The 19,974-nt window shown below is 38.8% G+C and overlaps 1 protein-coding gene across 1 annotated transcript; it reads right to left on the bottom strand.

Moving 5' to 3' along the window:
- Nucleotides 1–1,536: 1,536 nt before the first annotated feature.
- On the bottom strand, nt 1,537–8,339 carry LOC139324757 (vomeronasal type-2 receptor 26-like). The gene is made up of 4 exons (XM_070954499.1): nt 7,506–8,339; nt 4,208–4,435; nt 3,262–3,388; nt 1,537–2,444 (listed from the first exon to the last, which is right to left on the bottom strand). The coding sequence occupies exons 1-4, from the start codon at nt 8,337–8,339 to the stop codon at nt 1,537–1,539; spliced, it is 2,097 nt and encodes a 698-aa protein (XP_070810600.1).
- Between the last annotated feature and the right edge of the window lie 11,635 nt (nt 8,340–19,974).

Here is a 19,974-nt window from a genome sequence, read left to right as displayed (position 1 = left end):
CTTCCCGCCTGGACTACTGCAACGCTCTCTACATGGGGCTCCCCCTGGGGTGCACCCAGAGGCTCCAGCTGGTCCAGAACGCGGCCGCGCAGGGGATTATGGGGCGATGAGGCGCTCCCATGTGACACCTCTCCTGCGCGAGCTGCACTGGCTCCCGGTGGTCTTCCGGGTGCGCTTCAAGGTGTTGGTGACCACCTTTAAAGCGCTCCATGGATTAGGGCCGGGGTACTTACGAGACCGCCTTCTGCCACCAATAACCTCCCACCGGCCAGTACGCTCACACAGAGTGGGCCTCCTCAGGGTGCCGTCCACCAGACAATGTCGGCTGGCGACCCCCAGGGGGAGAGCCTTCTCTGTGATGGCGCCCACCCTCTGGAACAACCTTCCCCCAGAGTTACGTACAATAACAGACCTCCAGATTTTTCGTCGGGCCCTGAAAACCTATTTATTTCAACTAGCTGGGCTGGCTTGAGCTAAATTTTAAATTGATTTTAAATTGGGTTGTTTTAATTTACAGCCAAAATATTTAATTATTTTAATACTGTTTTTTAAATTTTGTATGCTCTGTTTTTACTTGCACCGCCCTGAGTCCTATTTGGAGAAGGGCGGTATAGAAATTTAATTAATAATAATAATAATAATAATAATAATAATAATAATAATAATAATAATAATACAGTTAAATAATAGAATAAATGTCTTTTGGAAAAAAAAAAGCAAGGCTTTGACTCAGTGATAAAGCAACAATCAAATGGATAAAGATCTAACTTCTAGAGGCAGTGCATTTCATAGTTGAGATGAGACCAGGGGTGGCCTTCAAAAATTTTAGCAAGGGGTTCTCTGCCCGGTTGCTGGGTGGGCATGGCCATGGTGAGTGTGACCTAGTCAGCCACCTGCACCATGGTGAGGGGGAGCATTTTTGCCCTCCCCAGGCTCTGGGGGCTTTCCTCAAGCCTCCAGGAGGGTGAAAACAGCCTCCCCGGGTTCTGGAGGCCTTTGAGTAGGCCTGTTTTTCACCCTCTCCGAGCCTCCATGTGCACCCTGCACTTACCTGCATCAAAAATGGGCTACATGGGGACTCCTGGGAGGGATGGGGGGGAGGGGAGGGGCCAGACAGGAGTGGGATTTGGAGGTTCTCTGAACTGCACAGAAACATAGCTAGAGATTCTCCCAAACCCCTGCGACCCCCCAGCAGCCCTGGATGAGACTCTCAATGCCTTAATCAAATGGGTTTCCACACAGTTGCAACCCAACGGTCTTCAGGGTAGAAAAGTCAGAAGCCATATGAGAATTAAATAGGTAGGCTTGATAGTAGTCTGGTAACAGACAAGGCCATCTACCAGGCCTCTCTCATACCAGTCTGGTATGAGAGAATGTGATCCTTAGATTCTGTGGATGTATTATGGCTTTGAATTTATATAACTGTATTCCATAATAGGGTATAGACAAGATGAAATTGGTCATGATAGATACAAACCCAATTGCTTCTACTGGGAAAAAGCATTTAATATTGGCTGAAAAAGAAACTTCGTGGTTTTAAAATCTGCTTTTTTTCCTAGTTAAGTGTGCCTTACTGTTCAGCTCAGGTAATACTAAAATAACAAAGCATTTGGGAAAGAAGATACAGCTCAGTAAACCACCACTGGAAGCTAAGATGGAGAAGATCTCCACAGCCACCATGTATTTTCCTTTGGTGCTAAGGTAAGTTGGAACAAAAGATATCCAAACACTGCAAAACAGCAACATGCTGAAGGTGATGAACTTGGCTTCATTAAAACTGTCTGGTAGATTTCTGCTTAGGAAAGCCACAGTGAAGCTGACAATTGCCAGGAAGCCCATGAATCCCAAGACACAATAGAACATGATAGCGGAACCTTCATTACATTCTAATACAATCTCTTCTGCTACCGAGTGCATACTAAAATCTGGGAAAGGTGGATAAATTACAACCCATACAGTACAGATAGCTATTTGAATAAAGGAGCATGAAACAACAATGGAAAGGCTCAGCCTCCCCCCTACCCATTTCATCATTCTAGATCCTGGCTTGGTAACCAGGAAAGCAAGTACTACAATGATTGTTTTGGCCAATATGGAAGAAACTGCCACAGAGAAGATGATGCCAAAAGCAATTTGTCGAAAAAGACATATCCACTTGTCTGGTTGGCCAATGAACAGAAAAGAACATAGAAAGGAGAACAACAGTGCTATTAGAAGAGTATAGGTAAGGTTTCGGTTGTTGGCCCTGACAATAGGAGTGTCTCTATACTTAAGGAAAATTCCAAGAACCAAAGCTGTTAAAGAAGTAAAGAAAATGGCAACAGTGGTCAAACTGATTCCCAAAGGTTCTTTGTAAGACAAAAAGCTTATACTTTTTGGAATGCAGAAATCCTGTTTATTGCTTGGATAATGATCTTCTGGACAATTAAAACACTCCTCCACGTCTGGAGAGGGGAGAAAAAGAAATGAAGTATTTTCAGTGCAGGATTCAATAATAAATCTCAAATGAATGTTGTTTCACCTACATATGTAAAAGATTTAGAATAGCTTTGGCTGATGGGGGAGCTCTCCAGTTGCAAAACGTTCTTTTGTCTAATGAACACAGTGTGTTCCCTCAAGGAAGGAAGTAACTCATTCCAGTGCTTCACTGAGTGGAAGTTATAATTAGAATATTTTAAGAACAAGTCAAATGTAACATTTCTGGGTATGCCAAAATTTCCCACAATTCTCTTGAAGTGTCTTACTACATATAGTGATGTCATTCTTCTCACCAAATCACACATTCTTTTTTATCTTATTTATACATTCATCACTTTTACATCAATTCATTATAAAAATGGTGAGGAAATCAATATTTTGGGATACACCAATAAACCTACCTTCCTTCCTTCCTTCCTTCCTTCCTTCCTTCCTTCCTTCCTTCCTTCCTTCCTTCCTTCCTCCTTCCCTCCCTCCCTCTCTTCCTTCCCCTTTTTCCATATTTTGTTTTCCAAATTTCATGTTTATATATTGCATTTATATTCTGCCTTTTCAGAGAGAGCTCAAAGAAACACTTAAAAGTTCCATTCATACCACGTTATTTTATTTTTGCATAATCCTAGAAGGCAAATTAAGATTTGCAACGAATGAAAAGAGATTTGACTTGAGATCTTGACCCTGACTACCTCACCAAAATATGATGGTTTACTCAAGAGCAAACAAGCACACATATCATTACTTTAGGCCAGGGATATTTCATTATTTAGTTAATAAATAAATTACCACTCTTGTTTGAAAACTTCCCTTGAGAACATGGAAGGCATTCATAACAACAAAATGGCTTATCTTCAATTTTTGTCTTCCTATAACCTGAAAGACAATTGCTGTTGCATAGAGAAAGAGGACGTATCTGTTGGTAAATGAGACCAGGCATTGTATTAGAACTAATTTCATTCCACCTGCAATATGACATTCAGGTATAAAATACTGTCAGTGAATGGGCTATTTTTTGGAAATTATTAGAGTATTCTCTGCCTAATGAAGGATTCAGAAATCAATATACTTCTAAGTGGCATGCTGTCTATTTAGCATAACAATGCAATGTACTGTCCAAACAAATACATAGTACTTGATACATAGACTATAAGTACAAGATACATAGACTATCTTTGTTGATCAAGGAAGCTACATTTATGCATCCCTGTCATCACTATGAGATGTGACTGACAGATGGGAGGTTATCTGAATTCCCTTGCATTAGGTATTAAGTGGGATGAGACCGGGGTGGGCTGTTGGGGCTGTCTGCAGGGGTTTGGGAGAACCTCTAGCTAAGATTCTGTGCAGTTTGGAGAACCCTCAAATCCCACTCCTAGCTGGCCCCGTCCACCCCGCCCCTCCCAGAAGTCCCCATGTGGCCCACTTTGGATGCAAGTAAGTACAGGGTGCACATGGAGGCTTTGGGAGGGCAAAAAATGGGCCTACCAGAAATTCAGGAAGTCTGGAAACAGGCCCATTTCCAGCCTCTACAGGGCCTCCAGAGCCTGGGGAGGCCATTTTTACCCTCTCAGAGGCTCGAAGAAAGCCTCCAGAGCCTGGGGAGGGCAAAAACTGGCTAGGCCACACCCACCAGGGTCAGGCCCATCCAGCAACTGGGCAGAGAACCCCTTGCTAAAATTTGTGAAGCCCACCCCTGGATGAGATTGTTATATTTTTCTGAAATATGACCTACCTGGTTAAACATGTTGGGCCAGATGATGTCATCTGCAGAAATAGTGAGAACCGCTTCTGGTTGAGCCAAACGATCTAGCTTTCCAACTTTGACTCTAATAAAGGACTGATTTGGGAATGTGACCCAGTTAATAATATCAAATGCAGCAATTAACTTCCCATTTTGATCAAAGGAGACCTTTTCCCCAGCACTGTTGTTAAATGAAACACTTCTCAAATAGTACTGGAGCTAAACAGAATCAATATACGATTATGTAACCATTCAAAAGACAAGCATATAAAGGATATTTAGTGGTCAGCTTATTAATCTTTTATGGTCTCTATGCATTTCAATCGTAAAAGCAATTCAAGATTTACAATTATATACTTACATTATGCATTCAAAGATCTATATACTATAGCCTATAATACTATCAAACAGTATTATATGTAGACCTTTTATTGTACTGTTTTGTTGTCAACCACCACAAACATTCTGAACTACGGGGATAAATTGCAATAAAGATTTTCAATATTGCACATTTCCCCCCCCCCCCAAAAAAAAAAAGAGAGAGAGAGAGAGAGAGAGAGAGAGAGAGAGAGAGAGAGAGAGAGAGAGAGAGAGAGAGAGAGAGAGAGAGAAGAAAAATCTAATGAACATGAAACATAAATTGGTTGGAGAAAAGGAAAGATAGATGTAGATGCTTAGATGTAGATATATACTGGAATTCATATATGACCAATAGATGTCAAAGATTTAATTTTTCTAGTAAAGCTGTCTAAGTACACTACAATGATGTAGGGTGGCGCAGTGGTTAGAGTGCTGTACTGCAGCTACTTCAGCTGACTGCTAGTTCAGCAGATCAGCGGATCAAATCTCACCGGCTCAAGGTTGACTCAGCCTTCCATCCTTCCGAGGTGGGTATAATGAGGACTCAGATTGTTGGGGGCAATATGCTATTTAGTATACTGTCGATTGTTGTAAGCCGCCCAGAGTCCTCGGAGAGTGGGCAGCATAGAAATATGATTAATAAAATAAATAAAAAATGATCATTTCACTGATTTGTGATGGTGAACTTATCCATGGAATTCCTCATTGTGTTATTCAACTATACCTGCTGTCTGTTTTCTGTTTTTCATTCTGTTAGTTTTGTTAAGTTTTTTTTTTAATATTAGCAACCTTGATTCTTTCCAATTTGGTTGCTGTAAACATTGATGATAATGACACAATTTTGAGGACCAGTAAAGCCATGGAGATAGGCAATGTGATTCTTTCATTTTTAGCATTAGCCAAGAGAAGCCTGACATATTGAAACTGCCATTTATCTTCTTTAGATAACGGAGTAATAGAGTTGTAGCATTTTATACATGTGATGAAGATCATTTAAGACAACTAGATGATCATGAATAATAATTACTTTTTGTTTAGCAAATAACTTCCCATCTTGTCTCCCAAAACAGAATATTATGGCACAAAATTAAGTATAAAGGGAGAAAGAATGTGAAAACTTAGTGGATTCAATGGTGTGATATGGAGAAAATAATAATAGGAAAAAACCTCATTGCGTCCCCATTGGAGATATAATTGGGCATCACCTCCAAATGTTCTGGTTCCTCTATTGTAGGCACTCCATAATACCTCTGCTCACATGATCCAAACTAGAGGTTATGCAAAACCACTCTTTGCAGATATAGGAACTGTAAAATAACATCCCTGGAGATCTAGTTATTGGGTGGAACAGTATCCCCCTTTAGATTCAGATGGCCCTGATCATTCTAGCTTTTTACTTAGACCTGTTGGTTCTCTGAATCATTTGGGCAAATAAATTAAGAAAGTTCTGCTGGTTAGATTGATTGTTTCTTTTTCTTTGTTTGAAGTTGGACCTTTTCTTTTTAACTTCTGATATTGTTCCTTTCACTTTATTGCTCATTGAATTTTTTTGTATACCCATTAGAGTCATTGCTAGGAGATGACCAGTGTAAATAAATAAATAAACAAACACAGAGAGATCAAACATAAGGGGTAAGTAGAAACATACCAAAGATACAATTCATATGAATTCTTCCTGATTAGACATCCCACACACCAGCACATATACAGAGGCAATATATACCATACATACAACACAGTGGTGTGTTTCTACTGACTGGCCCCGGTTCGGGAGAACTGGTAGCAGTGGTGGTGGGACACTCTGCCCACCAACCCGGACGTCATCACGGATGCTCTGCGCATGCACGAAGATTCTGCACATGGACAGAAATGCCGCACGCAAGTGAAGCAAGCACATGTCCTTTCCCGAACTGGTAGCGAAGGTAAGTGAAACCCACTACTGATACAACACACACACACACATACAAACACATATGAGATGAAACAAAATAATTCACCACACAGAAGAAAACACTAAGGCCTCTTGTTGACACTACAGGTGGAAATTGGAAAGACTTCTACTGCAGAAGTCATGCTTTGAGTGATGTTCCTATCTTGCTTTTAAAAGAAATTTCAGCAACATTTCTTTATATCTAATGATGGGGAAAAAAATCTATTTAGCTTGCTACAATAGTTATTTTCTTTTGGATATGAACCATATTTTTCAGAGTATAAGACACACCTTTTTCTCCCCTAAAAGGGGGTGAAAATTTGGAAGTGTCTTATACACCAAATGTGGCCCCGCCCACCCACTGGTACTCACCCTATGGCCTCTGCCTCCCAGCAGCAAGCAGCAAGCAGCAAGAAGAAACAGCCCATTTCAGCTTCCACAAGCCTAATTAGCACAAATTCATTGTCCGTTGGATCGGCCTCCCAACTCTCAGCTGTTTCAGGCTGCAGGAATTGCCATTGCCTATTGCTGTGCAGGCCTCTGCTGCTTGCTGCAAAGAGGTAAATTGCTGGGAGTAGATTTTTTTTCTTGTGCTAATCAAGCTATGCCAAAAACAAAAGTGAAAGTAAAGCAGGCTGTTTGCTGCAACAAGGTAAATTGCTGGGAAGCAGAGGTAGATTTCTTTTTCTTGTTTTCCTCACCAAAAAAGGTAGGTGTGTCTTATAGTTCAGAGTGCCTTATACTCCAAAAAATACAGGATTTGGTGGATAAATTGTCCAAGCTTCCTGACTGCCTATGTTATATTACATGCATTCCAACAGAATAACACACAATAATGATTACACACTTTTTTATAATGATCGAATTGATTTTTTTAAAAAACTCCAGAATACAAGCCAACTATCTAAATCATTGAGACGAAGCTTCTGAACAAAATTTAGAGATATTTCATATTCCTGCTATGTTAATTCTCTTGCATTAGCAAGCTGAGTTCCTTACCTGCCATAGTTGATTCTGAAGAAACTTTTTTCCATTGCTGATACTTCTTCGGTGTCTGAATTTGGATGAATACATGGCTTGCAGAGCATAGGCTACATTATAAACAGCATTGTAAACATTATAGCTCTGGCCAGTCATACCAATTTCAAAAACAGATGCAGGAAGATCTTCCATTTTCTCGTTCCCAGTGCATCTGTCTCCGCTCTTTTCATCTACGAAAGTCTTAGGTAAAGAGCAGTCAAATACCTGTTCCCAGAAGACATTGATGAAGCTGTCCTGGCTTTTGGAAGTTGGGTTTCGAGTCCGAACAAATTCCTCAAAGCCTGACACTTCTTTTGAGGAAACTGCAAATGATAGAGCACCATGGATGAAATCTAGTCCCCAGATTTTTTGAAAAGGAAGGGACGTGAACTCCATCTGGGCTGTCATAATCCATACTTTATCTTTGGTTTCAAAAGATATGTCTTCAAATGATGAAACGTAGGGAATCATTCTCAAAAATATCATGATCTGATTTTCTCCATATATGACGACAACATTGGCAGTGCTCTTCATGATATTTTTGAATGTTTCAATCCAGTCTTCTATCATTATACTTATATCAGCAGAAAAAGATTCTTTGGGCAGATCTTGTATGAAATCAAAGCAGATACCTTTCTGGGAAAACAAATTGTATGCTTTCTGCACAAACCTTTCGCCACTGTGACTTTCAAAATAAACTAACCCAATCCATATCCATTTAAAATGCAGTAGCAACTGGAGTATCCCCATAGTTTGGTCATCATCCTCTGGAAACATTTGGTGAAAAAAATCAGCCTGGTCATAGTTATTCATCAGTGGAGCAGAGCCATAGATGATCTGAAGGATATATATATACATATTTTTGAAAAAATAAGGAGCTTAGAGGATGAAGTCCCAAAATCTTGATATTGTTTTTTTCATTCTCTATAAAACTTAATTGCAAACACTTATTCACATATAATTTAACAGAGTTTTCTAACTTAGGGAAACATCATTTCTCTTATTTTTTTCTGAATATGGCAATAGCAATAACACTTAGACTTATAGTGCATTTACAGCCCTCTCTAAGTGGTTTACAGAGTCAGCCTCTTGCCCCCAACAATTTGGGTCCTCATTTTACCCACCTCAGAAGGATGGAAGACTGAGTCAACCTTGAATCTGGTCAGATTTGAACTGCCAAATTGCAGGCAGCCAGCAGTCAGCAGAAGTAGCCTGCAGTACTGCACTCTAACCACTGTGCCACCGTGGCTCAGTATGCTTACAATTGCAAACAGCAGATGCTGTAAATTGTTGATTCAGGAAATGTTACATACAGATCAGTGGTGAAATGTAAAATTTGTTACTACCAGTTCTGTGGGCATGGCTTGGTGGAGGGTAATGTGACTGGGTGGGTGTGGCCAACTTTTTTTTTTTTTTTTACTTTTAAAACCATTTTTTCTACAACCTCTTTGGCTGAAGAGGTTGTTAAAAAAAGTTTTTAAAAGCCTCTGACGATCAGGCAACCCAGCTGGGATTGTCAGAGGCTTTTAAAAGCATTTTTTCTACAACCTCTTTGGCCAAATGTGTATAACTTATAGGACACCCAATTTTAGGACACCTACCCTCAAAACGACGCTATAGAGCACTGCACACCAGAACAACTAGATACAAGAACAGTTTCTTCCCTCTGCTAAACAAATAATCCACTCAACACTGTAAAACTAGTTACTAAGTCTGCCTTACTATTAATCTTCTCATCGTTCCTATCACCCATCTCCTCCCACTTATGACTGTATGACTGTAATCTTGTTGCTGATATCCTTAAGATTTATATTGACTGTTTCCTAATATGATTTGATTACTTATTTGTTCCCTATGACTCTCATTAAGTGTTGTACCTTATGATTTTTGACGAATGTATCTTTTCTTTTATGTACACCGAGAGCGTATGCACCAAGACAAATTCCTTGTGTGTCCAATCACACTTGGCCAATAAAGAATTCTATTCTATTCTATTCTATTCTATTCTATTCTATTCTATTCTATTCTATTCTATTCTATTCTATTCTATTCTATTCTATTCTATTCTATTCTATTCTATTCTCGAGCAGTTCTTGCCTGGGGATCTAATAAATGTGCAATTTGTTTAATGAATCTAAAGGATGCCTTCCATATGAGAAAATCTTACCTGTGGGACTTTATAATTCCTCAAAACATTGGCTATGTGTTGATAGATGTGAGAGGTTGGTCCTGCAATTACAGCAACTGTACTATCCTGGCTATCACATTTATAATTAGGGATGAATTTGTCCTTACTGGAGAGAAGCTTCATTGAAGCAAAATAAGTCCACCTTGCCATGAAATAGCTATTGAAAATTTGGATGCCTAGGGTGATGTTAGGTAAGAGAGAGGCCATTTCATTGATTTCATTGACAGTGAAAGCCAAGGACAGGATATGTTGGTAGTTCTGCAAGAATACCCTAGAAGAAGAATTAGACCCTTAGCCATAGTACAGTATATCTGATTTTTAAAAATGATTTTTTTTTTTGTATTTAAACATTTATGCTAGAAGCATATATTTTATTTATTTATATCCTGCCTTTATTATTTTTTGTTTTACAAATAACTCAAGGTGGTGAATTTATCCAACACACCTTCTTCCTTCTATTTTCCCTTCAACAACAATCCTATGAAGTGAGTTGGTCTGAGAGAGAGTGTGACTCAGCTGGCTTTGTTGGTTAAGGCAGGCGAAAACTCACTAAAACATTGGAAAAGCATTTAGTCTCAGTGCAAACATTTGTAAAAAGGCACTCATAAGGATCATGTTGCAAAATCCTTATTGAGAAATAATGAAGATACTCTTAGTGAAACAAACACAAATAAAAGCAAAAGCATGTTTGCGTCTGATCACAAAAACTGTTGTGCTGGGAACTGTCCATGCAGAGATCATTCCATTACATTTTTTAAAAAGGAAGAATATTCAAATAAGCAACAAAGAATATAGATTATCGAAAACAGCTAAAGCTATAGCCGAATAACAGGATGGCATAGGGAATATGCCAACAGTCTGGATTCATATAGAACAAAATGTTTATAATCAACTAACAAATCTTTTCACACTAACCGGTTCGACCTCAAGGGACTGGGGGAAAATACAAAATGAATCATATTGCAGATTATGCAGCCTTTCCTCTTAGCACCTATGATACATTTGCAGTGTTTAAATGCCAACTGATATATTTGTCAGAAAGAAGCACATTAAAGGACATTGGCGAAAAAAATGCAACTATTTAGCTTATTTTTTTTAAAAAAATAGTGCAGCAATCATCTGGCCTCACTGAGGTATAATTAAATCTCTCAATCTCCTTCTCTGTGTATGCATTCTGGACTGCCATATAATATGATGACAATTAACAACTCCATACATGACATCCCCAACCGGCTCCTCAGACATATGTCTTCTGAATGTTGTCAGATCTGAAAGCATGTAGATTTGAGAAATAATGCCCCCAATGATGAGATCTCCTGATTGATAATATTTATGTTGAATAGGAAGAGGTGTCCTAACAATACATTTAGTTTCAGGGGTACAGGATACCCATTGGGGTAATAGCAACAACACTAGCATTGTGAATGATGCCATTGCATGCCAACATCTACTGACACTGAAGCACCTGTGAGGATTGCTTTGCTGCCCAATAACCATCTGACTTCAAGCCATAACTGGATAATGCAGTTCTTCAGCTTCCTAGAACTGTATGAGTCTTTTTGTCCCAGCTATGAATGAGGGAACACTGACACCCAAGTCTTATTTCATTGTGTTTTCCAGCCACCAGGTCATATTGAGGATTGAAGAAAAAATCAAATTAATCATAGTCATTTTACTAATTACAGGAAAGGTAACCATATCCGATAGTTGAAGTGCCTTTGTAATACTGCAGGAAAAAAAATGAACTGCATCCAGATTTAAGATTTTTTTTTTAAAAAAAGATTTTTTATTTTTTACACAAACAAACAAACAAACAAACAAACATACAATGCATTTTTTTTAACAGAGTATTGGCCGGTTGACAAATTTAGACAATTTTTAATCATTTCAACACAATTTATGTATTCCCTTTTTGCCATAGTATTTATTCTTTCTATTTTTTTATAGACCAATATTACCCTTCATCCTAACTTCTAATCTTAACCAAATTCAATTTTTCCCTTCATCTCTATATTAAACCCCTTAAATTTAAAATCTCACATAATATAATTCCTAGTATTTCCTTATATTCCCTTAGTATAATCACTAGTATTTTCCATTATCAGCTATTTCAATATCCAACATCTTAATAAAAATCAATTAATTATGTAGTATTACAATCATTCCTTTCTTATAAAAATAATAAACCAGGAAGCATTGGATTTGATCTGAAGCGTTGGATTTGACTGGAAGCATTACAGCGAGAAAGTCAGGGAAATAGTGGGCTCCGATGAGCTCCGCAAAATCCCAGGCTGACAAACCGTTGCTGAGGGGTCTTCGGACCGGAACCGTCTTGTAGGGATGGAGAAGAAAGAGAGGTACCTCAGAAGACCAAGAGGAACAAGCAAGTTCCTCGAAGGTCAGAGGAAACTAACACCAAGCCCAGGGTGGTTCCTGGTGGTGTCTGGGGAAAGTGATGATGAGGACCCAGAAGATCTGATGGTGAGTGACCCCATTCAGCCCTTTGTAATTCCTGTTGTCATCTGGAACCTTCACTCTTCTCAAGGGATTGAATACGGGGCCCTAGTAGATTCAGGGTGCACACGCTGCCTGTGAACAACCAGATAAAAGGGGGAACAGGGGTGAGAGAAAAGCCAGTGATAGTTTCGCCAGGTCAGGGATTCCCTAGTATATACGGGGATTTGGCTGCTATGTTGAGTGAAGAGGAGTGTGAGATACTCCCCCCTCACAGGGCGACTGACTGTGCCATTGAATTGATCCCGGGGGCCAAGTTGCCCAAACCCCATATGTACTTGATGACACTGAAAGAACTGGAGGAATTGAGATGATACATTGATAAAAACCTAGCAAGGGGTTTCATTAAACCCAGCAGGTCCAGAGTGGCAGCACCCGTTCTCTTCAGAGAGAAGAAAGATGGGGGGTTACTCTTGTGTGTTTACTTCCATGGCCTTAACAGCATGTGCATGGAGCATGGCCAGGACTCGACACACTTGGGGGGAGGAGAGTGGAATATGCAGCTACAGCTACTGATAAAGAGGCTGGGATGGTGGTGGGAGGCCAATCTGGGCATCGAGCGGATGACCGGCATCAAGAGGCTGTCATCAAAGCAGCAGGAGCCCACCAACAACTGCAGAGATGCCCCCGGCTCCCGGCATGGAGTGGCAGCTTGTAATGATGTTTCAAAGCACCGGAGAGATGTGAAAGGGCAAGAATTACAAAAGACCTGACGGACAGCTGATGGGGGGCATTTGGCTTTGAATGCCAGATGCTGGCTAACCAGAACTAAGTGAATAAATACCCTGAGAGGCGGTTGCTCTCAGTGCTGACTTTGACCCAATAACTTGCCTTGTCCTGCCTGTTGGCTGTGTTCAGCAATTAAAGCTTTGCAACTATCACCATCTACTGATCTGAATTGCACAGACCCAGAGCAGAAAGACACACTCTATATCTTGGCATCTATAAATATTCAAACAATGCTCTTAACACTCATTGAAATTCAGTCTATTTTACACATATCCCTCTGGCCATTTCTCTCTGAATACTTACATACTATCCTCAAAGAGGTGACTAGAAGGAGGTATTTTGAAGTACACCATCATATGAAACATATTGAGCTGAGAAATGATGCCAGCAATGTTGATGTTCCATGACTGATATTGCTTGTGAAGGATAGGCAGAGGATCCTTGGTGCTGCATTTACTATGAGAATGTTACACATTGCTTGTGACCAAAGCATTGATAGGAATGCAATGGGCACATCATATAGAAGGAATCAATTCATTCTGGGACTTGTATCACTTATCTCTACATTTTATTGCCTTTCTAGATTTTTAGCTAAAGATCTAAATAACTATTTGGAGTTTGTTCTTATGTGTTTGTGTCAAAAGGATATAAAGTTCATACTTTAAGATAAAAACCATAGGTTAACTTGAACCGCAAATGGGAACCTTACAAAGGCTATTGATAGTCCTCAATCCACTTGAAGTGTGTATCTTGACAATCATGTTCATGTTATTGTCATTATATTTGTTATTATTACATTTGATATAATCACCAATTCAGAATAGCAGGCCGCATGGTTGGAAACTAAACAAAGAGAGAAGTAACCTGAGATTAAGGAGAAACTTCCTAAGAGTAAAGCCGTGGAACAGCTTGCCTCCAGAAATCATGGATGCTCCATCACTAGATGTTTTTAAGAAAAGAGTAGACAGTCACTTATCTGAAATGGTATACGTCAGTGATGGCTAACCTTTTTGCCATTGTGTGTCAAAAGCAGGGGGAGTTGGGGGGATTGCGTGTGTGCGTGCCCACACCCCTAATTCAATCTCCCCATTCATGCGTCCGTGACCTCTCCCGATTTTGGCACGCAATGGCATGGTGGGCTCTGGAGGCCCATTTTTTTGCCCTCCCAAGGCTCCAGAGGCTTTCTAGGAGCCTGGGGAGGGCAAAAACAGCCTTCCCCACCCCCCCGGAAGCCCACAGGAGGCCCGGAAACAGCCCTTTTCCCGACTTCCAGTGGGCCCGGAAGGCCCGAAAATCAGCTGGCCAGCATGCTGGACTGAGGTAGGGCAACACTTGCGTGCCCACAGATATGGCTCCATGTTCCACCTGTGGCACCCGTGCCATAGGTTCGCCATCATGGGTATATGTTCTTCACCTTGAGTAGGGGGCTGGATTAGAACACCCCCAAAGTCCTTTCCAGCTTCTATTCTATTCTATTCTATTCTATTCTATTCTATTCTATTCTATTCTATTCTATTCTATTCTATTCTATTCTATTCACAGGTAGGAGAATGTTGTTTGTCATGTCTAAGAAGAAGTTTTCTCTGGTTGACACCAAGCCATAAAGGGATTTACATAGAATGAGAGTAAATCTTAGAACAGCAAGTGGGTGAAGTATCTTTGCACCAGCTGGCTTGTAGCATTCAGAGGATGTCAGGTCATACGGGCTTTCTTCCACCAATCTCATCTTGCATATGGCAGGTTCGGTGCTGTCTCCTGCTTTCACACAAAATGCTGCTATCTTTTCCAGCCAGAGTGGTATCTATTGATCTACTTGCATTTTTACATTGTTTTGAACTGCTATGTGGGCAGGAGCTAGGGGCAAATGATAGGAGCTCACACTACCACCTGGTTCTAGTTCACCCCTGTGGTTTGCCCTATATAACACACATGCATGAACAAAGTGAACTGGCAAATCTTAGACTGCCAGAACTACTGGTTAAAAGCATTGAAGCTTTCCCTGGCTATAGGTGCTTAAAAAAACCCTCTTCGCTTTCTTTGTTTTTCTTTTTTAATTCCATTTTTTATATTAGTTTATTTTTCTTTCTGAGAAAATTTCCAATAATATTATAAAAATGGTATAATCAATGAATGAAAATAGAACAATAAAACAGAGAGAAGAAATCATGTACACTCATAATAAAGGATAGATATATCAGCAAAGAAGAGGCAATAATTGTTCAATGCCAACCTAACATAAGCCATTGGAAAACTGTATTTTTAAAGATTTGTGGAATAGCATCAGGGTTAGGACCAATACTTTGATTGTACCCTGTGCAAAGCAATTATGTTTGGAAGAGTTGGTGATAAAAGGAAACCATCAAAGAAAATGATTGTTGGACACTATCAGACCTGACACAAGCCAGAGCATAGAAAATAAAGAAATAGTGCAAGATCAAAAGGTGTGGACAGACCAGAGGTGGGTTTCAGCAGGTTCTGACCAGTTCTGGAGAACCGGTAGCAGAAATTTTGAGTAGTTCGGAGAACCGGTACTAAAAATTCTGACTGGCCCCACCCCCATCTATTCTCTGCCTCCAAAGTCGCAGATGATCGGGAGGAAATGGGGATTTTGTAGTATCCTTCCCCTGGATTGGGGAAGGAATGGAGATTTTACAGTATCCTTCCCCTGGAGTGGGGTGGGAATGGAGATTTTACAGTATCTTTCCCTTGCCATGCCCACCAAGCCACGTCCACAAAGCATGCCATGCCCACCAAGCTGCACCCACAGAACCGGTAGTAAAAATTTTTGAAACCCTGCACTGGGACAAACCCATAGAATCACCAAGATTATCTATTCAACTGAATAGATAATATCATCATCAATTTCTTTATTAAGTGAAGCAGTCACTAATTGAAACAATGACTATACAGATAATCCTCGACTTCCAACAGTTTTTTTTAGTGACCATTCAAAGTTACAATGGCATTGAAAAATGTGACTTATAACCATTTTTCACAGTTACAATCTTTGTAGCATCCTCATGATCATGAGATCAAAATTCAGATGCTTGGCAACTAGTTCGTATTTATGACCATTGCTGTACCCAAGGTCATGTGATATCCTTTTGCGACCTTCTGATAAGCAAAATAAATGGGGCTGCTAGATTCACTTAACAACTAACCTTTAAACTGCAGTGATTAACAATTATGAAAAGAAAAGTCATAAAACGAGGCAAAACTCACTTAACAAATGTCTCACTTACCAGCAGAAATTTTGGGCTCAGTTGTGGTAGTAAGTCAAGGGCTACCTGTACTAATGATCTTACTTCAGCTTTCCTTTGCTTTACACACCTTTAGAGGTTGTAGATTACTCACAATTATTTTTTTATCCATCATTATAAATAGGAATGGTCAGTTCCTCAATAAAGCAGTTGCTAAACAACAACTATATCATTCATAATATACCATTCATTGTTTCTTGCCTTTCAGTAACTCCCTCTTATTGTTCAGGTGAGGTCTCAGAAGAAGAATAAAATATTTGGGAAATCAGATGCAGCCCAATAACCCTGCACTGGAAGATAATATGGAAAAGATCTCCACAGCCACCATGTATTTCCCCTTGGTACTCAGATATGTTGGAAAAAAGGACATCCAGACACTACAAAAACACAACAGGCTGAAGAAGATAAACTTGGTCTCATTAAAACTGTTTGGTAAATTCCGGGATAGAAAAGCCACACTGAAACCAACAATAGCAAGGAAAAGAAGGTAGAGTAACACACAATAAAACATGAGAGTAGAGCCTGAATTACATCCCAGGATGATTTCATCTGCCACTAAATTCATATCAGCATCTGGATATGGGGGTGAGGTTATAAGCCATACAGTACAGGCAAGGACTTGAATGAGGGAGCAAGAAACAACAATGTAATTATCTAATCATTTGCCCAGCCATCTCTTCATCTTGGATCCTGGCATTGAAGCCATGAAAACTATCACCACGATGATGGTTTTGGCCAATATACAAGAAATGGCTACTGAGAAGACAATCCCAAAAGCAGGTTGTTGGAAAAGGTGACCTTTTCAGGTTGTCCAATGAATAACAAACTGCAAAGGAATGAGAGCACAAGGGAGACAAGAAGAAGGTAGGTGATGTTCCGGTTGTTGGCCTTGACTATGGGAGTGTCCTGGTATTTGATGAAGATCCCAAGCACCACAGTAGCAATGCAAGCAAAGACAATTGCTGTAATGGCCAAACTGGTCCCTAATGGGTCTTTATAAGACAGGAAAACTACCTGTTTTGGAAGGCACGAATCATGGTTATCATTTGGATACTGTCCTTCTGGGCATGGTAAACAATCATCCATGTCTGCAAAAGGAAATGCTATTATTACAGTGTAGAAGATTGTACATGATTTAAGACATGGTTAATATTGACTGAAGAAAGAAGTTTAGCAAAATGGTTAATCATAATATTTCAATGGGAAACTGCCTAAGAATTATTTTTATTATTTTATTTATTGAATTTCTACACTATCCATCTCACCTAAATGATTTTGGGCAAATTATAGCAATATAATAAAATAAAAATAAGTTGTAAAGCTGTTGGGAAACATTAAGAAATCAATTCTTTAACATAGTGAATGAAAGTGCATAGAATTGACTCATTTCAAACTGACTTACTTTTATTCCGTTCTGATTAATCTGAATTTTCAAACTAATGTAAAATTGGATCTATGTAATTTTGCAATTGTTATGATACATCATAAATTTCAACAGATTAAATTGTATTTATACCCTTAGATATGGGAAAAGTAGATGTATGCAAAAGAGAATGTATATATATGATTAGGAAGAGCTAATATCCAAACAAATAATTTTATTGGGTGTAGCAGCACATCCACATTAGTGCTTAGAGAAGAATTAAAGGAACAAGGAATAGCAATAGACTGGTGGCCATACTCACAAATAAAGATAAGATATAGGAAGGATCAGGAGGAGGGAGGAATAGATTTAAAACAAAATCGATTGGACAAATTATTAGAATCCAAAGAAGGGAAATTAATTTCGAAAATTTATAAATATTTACTCGAATATGATTTGGCAGAAAAATTGGTTAAAGGGCAGATGATAGCCTGAGCGAGGAACATTGGGCACAGTATACAACTAGAAGAATGGGAAAGAGTGTGGGAAAATAACTATAGCATGACAAAATCGGTAGCCTACAAAGAAAATCACTATAAAATGTGGTATCGATGGTATCTGGCTCCCGCAAGGTTAGCAAAAATGTACCCAAATGTAAATCCGGCCTGTTGGAAGTGTAAAAAAGCACAGGGAACTTGGTGGCTCTGCCCAGAAATTAAGAAATATTGGAACAAGATAAAAACATGAATAGCAGAAATAACAGATTATGAAATTGAATTAGAACCCAAAATTTTTTTATTAGGTATGATTAAAAAGAACATTAGGAATGATATAAAATATTTAATACTTCACATAATAACGGCGGCTAGATTAGTGGTAGCACAACTTTGGAAAACAAATAGATTGCCAACAGATCAGGACCTAATACAAAAGATATACACAGGCACAGAAATGGACAAATTAACTTTAGAGTTACAGGATAAGGAGGATTCAAAATATTTTACAATATGGAATAGATGATACCAGTGGATAAATCAGAGGAGGGCAAATGGGTAGAGATGAAATTTAAAGGAAATTAATATAATTAAAAACGGCACTGTCAGATAGATAGAAAATGAAATATGTCACTGTAGGTTTGTATATATGTATATATAATAATAGAAATTAGTTAGTAGTTGAAGTTGTTTATTGTATATGTATATGTAAATTTGTTTCTTGATTAAGTTAACTTTTAACTTAATCAAGCTTTTGTATGTTTTAAATGTTTTAAATGTTTTTAAGAATGAATAAAGTTTTGCTTTTTAAAATTAAAAAAACAAATCATTAGTGCTTATAGCCTGTGCTTTCTCATAGGGTCTTTACCTGGTTTTATCACCATCCATTTGACCAATATCTGTTTTATTGCTTAGCGTACAAAGTTCCTTGTTTCTCAAATTCCTGGGAGGATATTAAGGAAGAAGAGAGGAAGTTTTGTTTTATTTCACTCATCTAAACTTTTTCCCCCTTATATAATTACAACACTTTCTCTTGAATACCCTTCTACCCTCCTTTGCATGGACCAATTAATCCTTTAAAGACAATACAACTTACTTTTATGATTTGTAATCCTTCCTTCTGGACATGGAAGGCACTCGTAGCAACAATATGGCTTTCCTTCTATTTTGGCCCTACTAGAACCAGGATTGCAATTATCATTACACACCGAAAGAGGTCTTTCCTGAACGAAAGAGAAGAGCAAAATGAAGAATTGATTTGGAGCCATTGGCATGCTATGATTGTTTGATTTTTGTTAATAAAACATACAAGCCATGAAGGAATTGCTGTTACTGAAACACAGATACAAAATGGCTGGTTTGCTGTTTTATATGCCTTGCTTGAAGGCATGAGAGTAAGACTTTATGAAACAATGTCAGCTATAACCGCATTGGTCTTTGCAAATAGGGAATAAAACAGTATCATAGATTTTTCCACTCTACCCTTAATAGTCTCTATAAAATAGGTCCTTCACTTTGTATAAGATATTCTCTTTTTAGAACTGAATGGAATGTATTGCTAGTTTTGAGGAATGATATTTGGGCATTTATATTTACTTTGAAGTGTTCTTCATCATCTAATGTACTCTTTCTGGTTTAATTGTTTTAAGAAGAATGGACTGGAATTTTACTCAAGCATTAATTTATTACTTTTTTCTTTGCCAAACGTAGGGAGTTGCAAGTTCTCAAACACTGCAGTCTTTTAAGAACTGCAGTTTATTTTAATGATACCCTATGATTCAGTGACTGTTAATGTGTTAGAAACTTAGTTGAATTAATCTATCATAGTTAAAAGAATTTTTAAGGAGCTATGTGCCATTCTTTAGACCAGCAAGTTATTTCAATCAAATAACTGTTCCCC

This window comes from Pituophis catenifer, unplaced genomic scaffold (genome assembly GCF_029215685.1).
Source record: "Pituophis catenifer annectens isolate HBS135680 unplaced genomic scaffold, rPitCat1.0.hap2 SCAF_15, whole genome shotgun sequence".
NCBI lineage: Eukaryota > Metazoa > Chordata > Lepidosauria > Squamata > Colubridae > Pituophis > Pituophis catenifer.
The sequence above is the reverse complement of the archived record's forward strand: the minus strand, read 5'-3'. Positions and strand labels throughout refer to the sequence as shown.

Excerpts from the sequence above, each read along its gene's own strand:
- LOC139324757 (XM_070954499.1), bottom strand. The coding sequence starts at position 8,339 with ATGAATAACTATGACCAGGCTGATTTTTTTCACCAAATGTTTCCAGAG. Across the intron at positions 4,436-7,505 it reads TTCAGAATCAACTATGGCAG|CTCCAGTACTATTTGAGAAG; the intron begins GTAAGGAACTCA and ends GATTCTGTTTAG. Across the intron at positions 2,445-3,261 it reads GAAGTTTTCAAACAAGAGTG|ACGTGGAGGAGTGTTTTAAT; the intron begins GTAATTTATTTA and ends TCCCCTCTCCAG.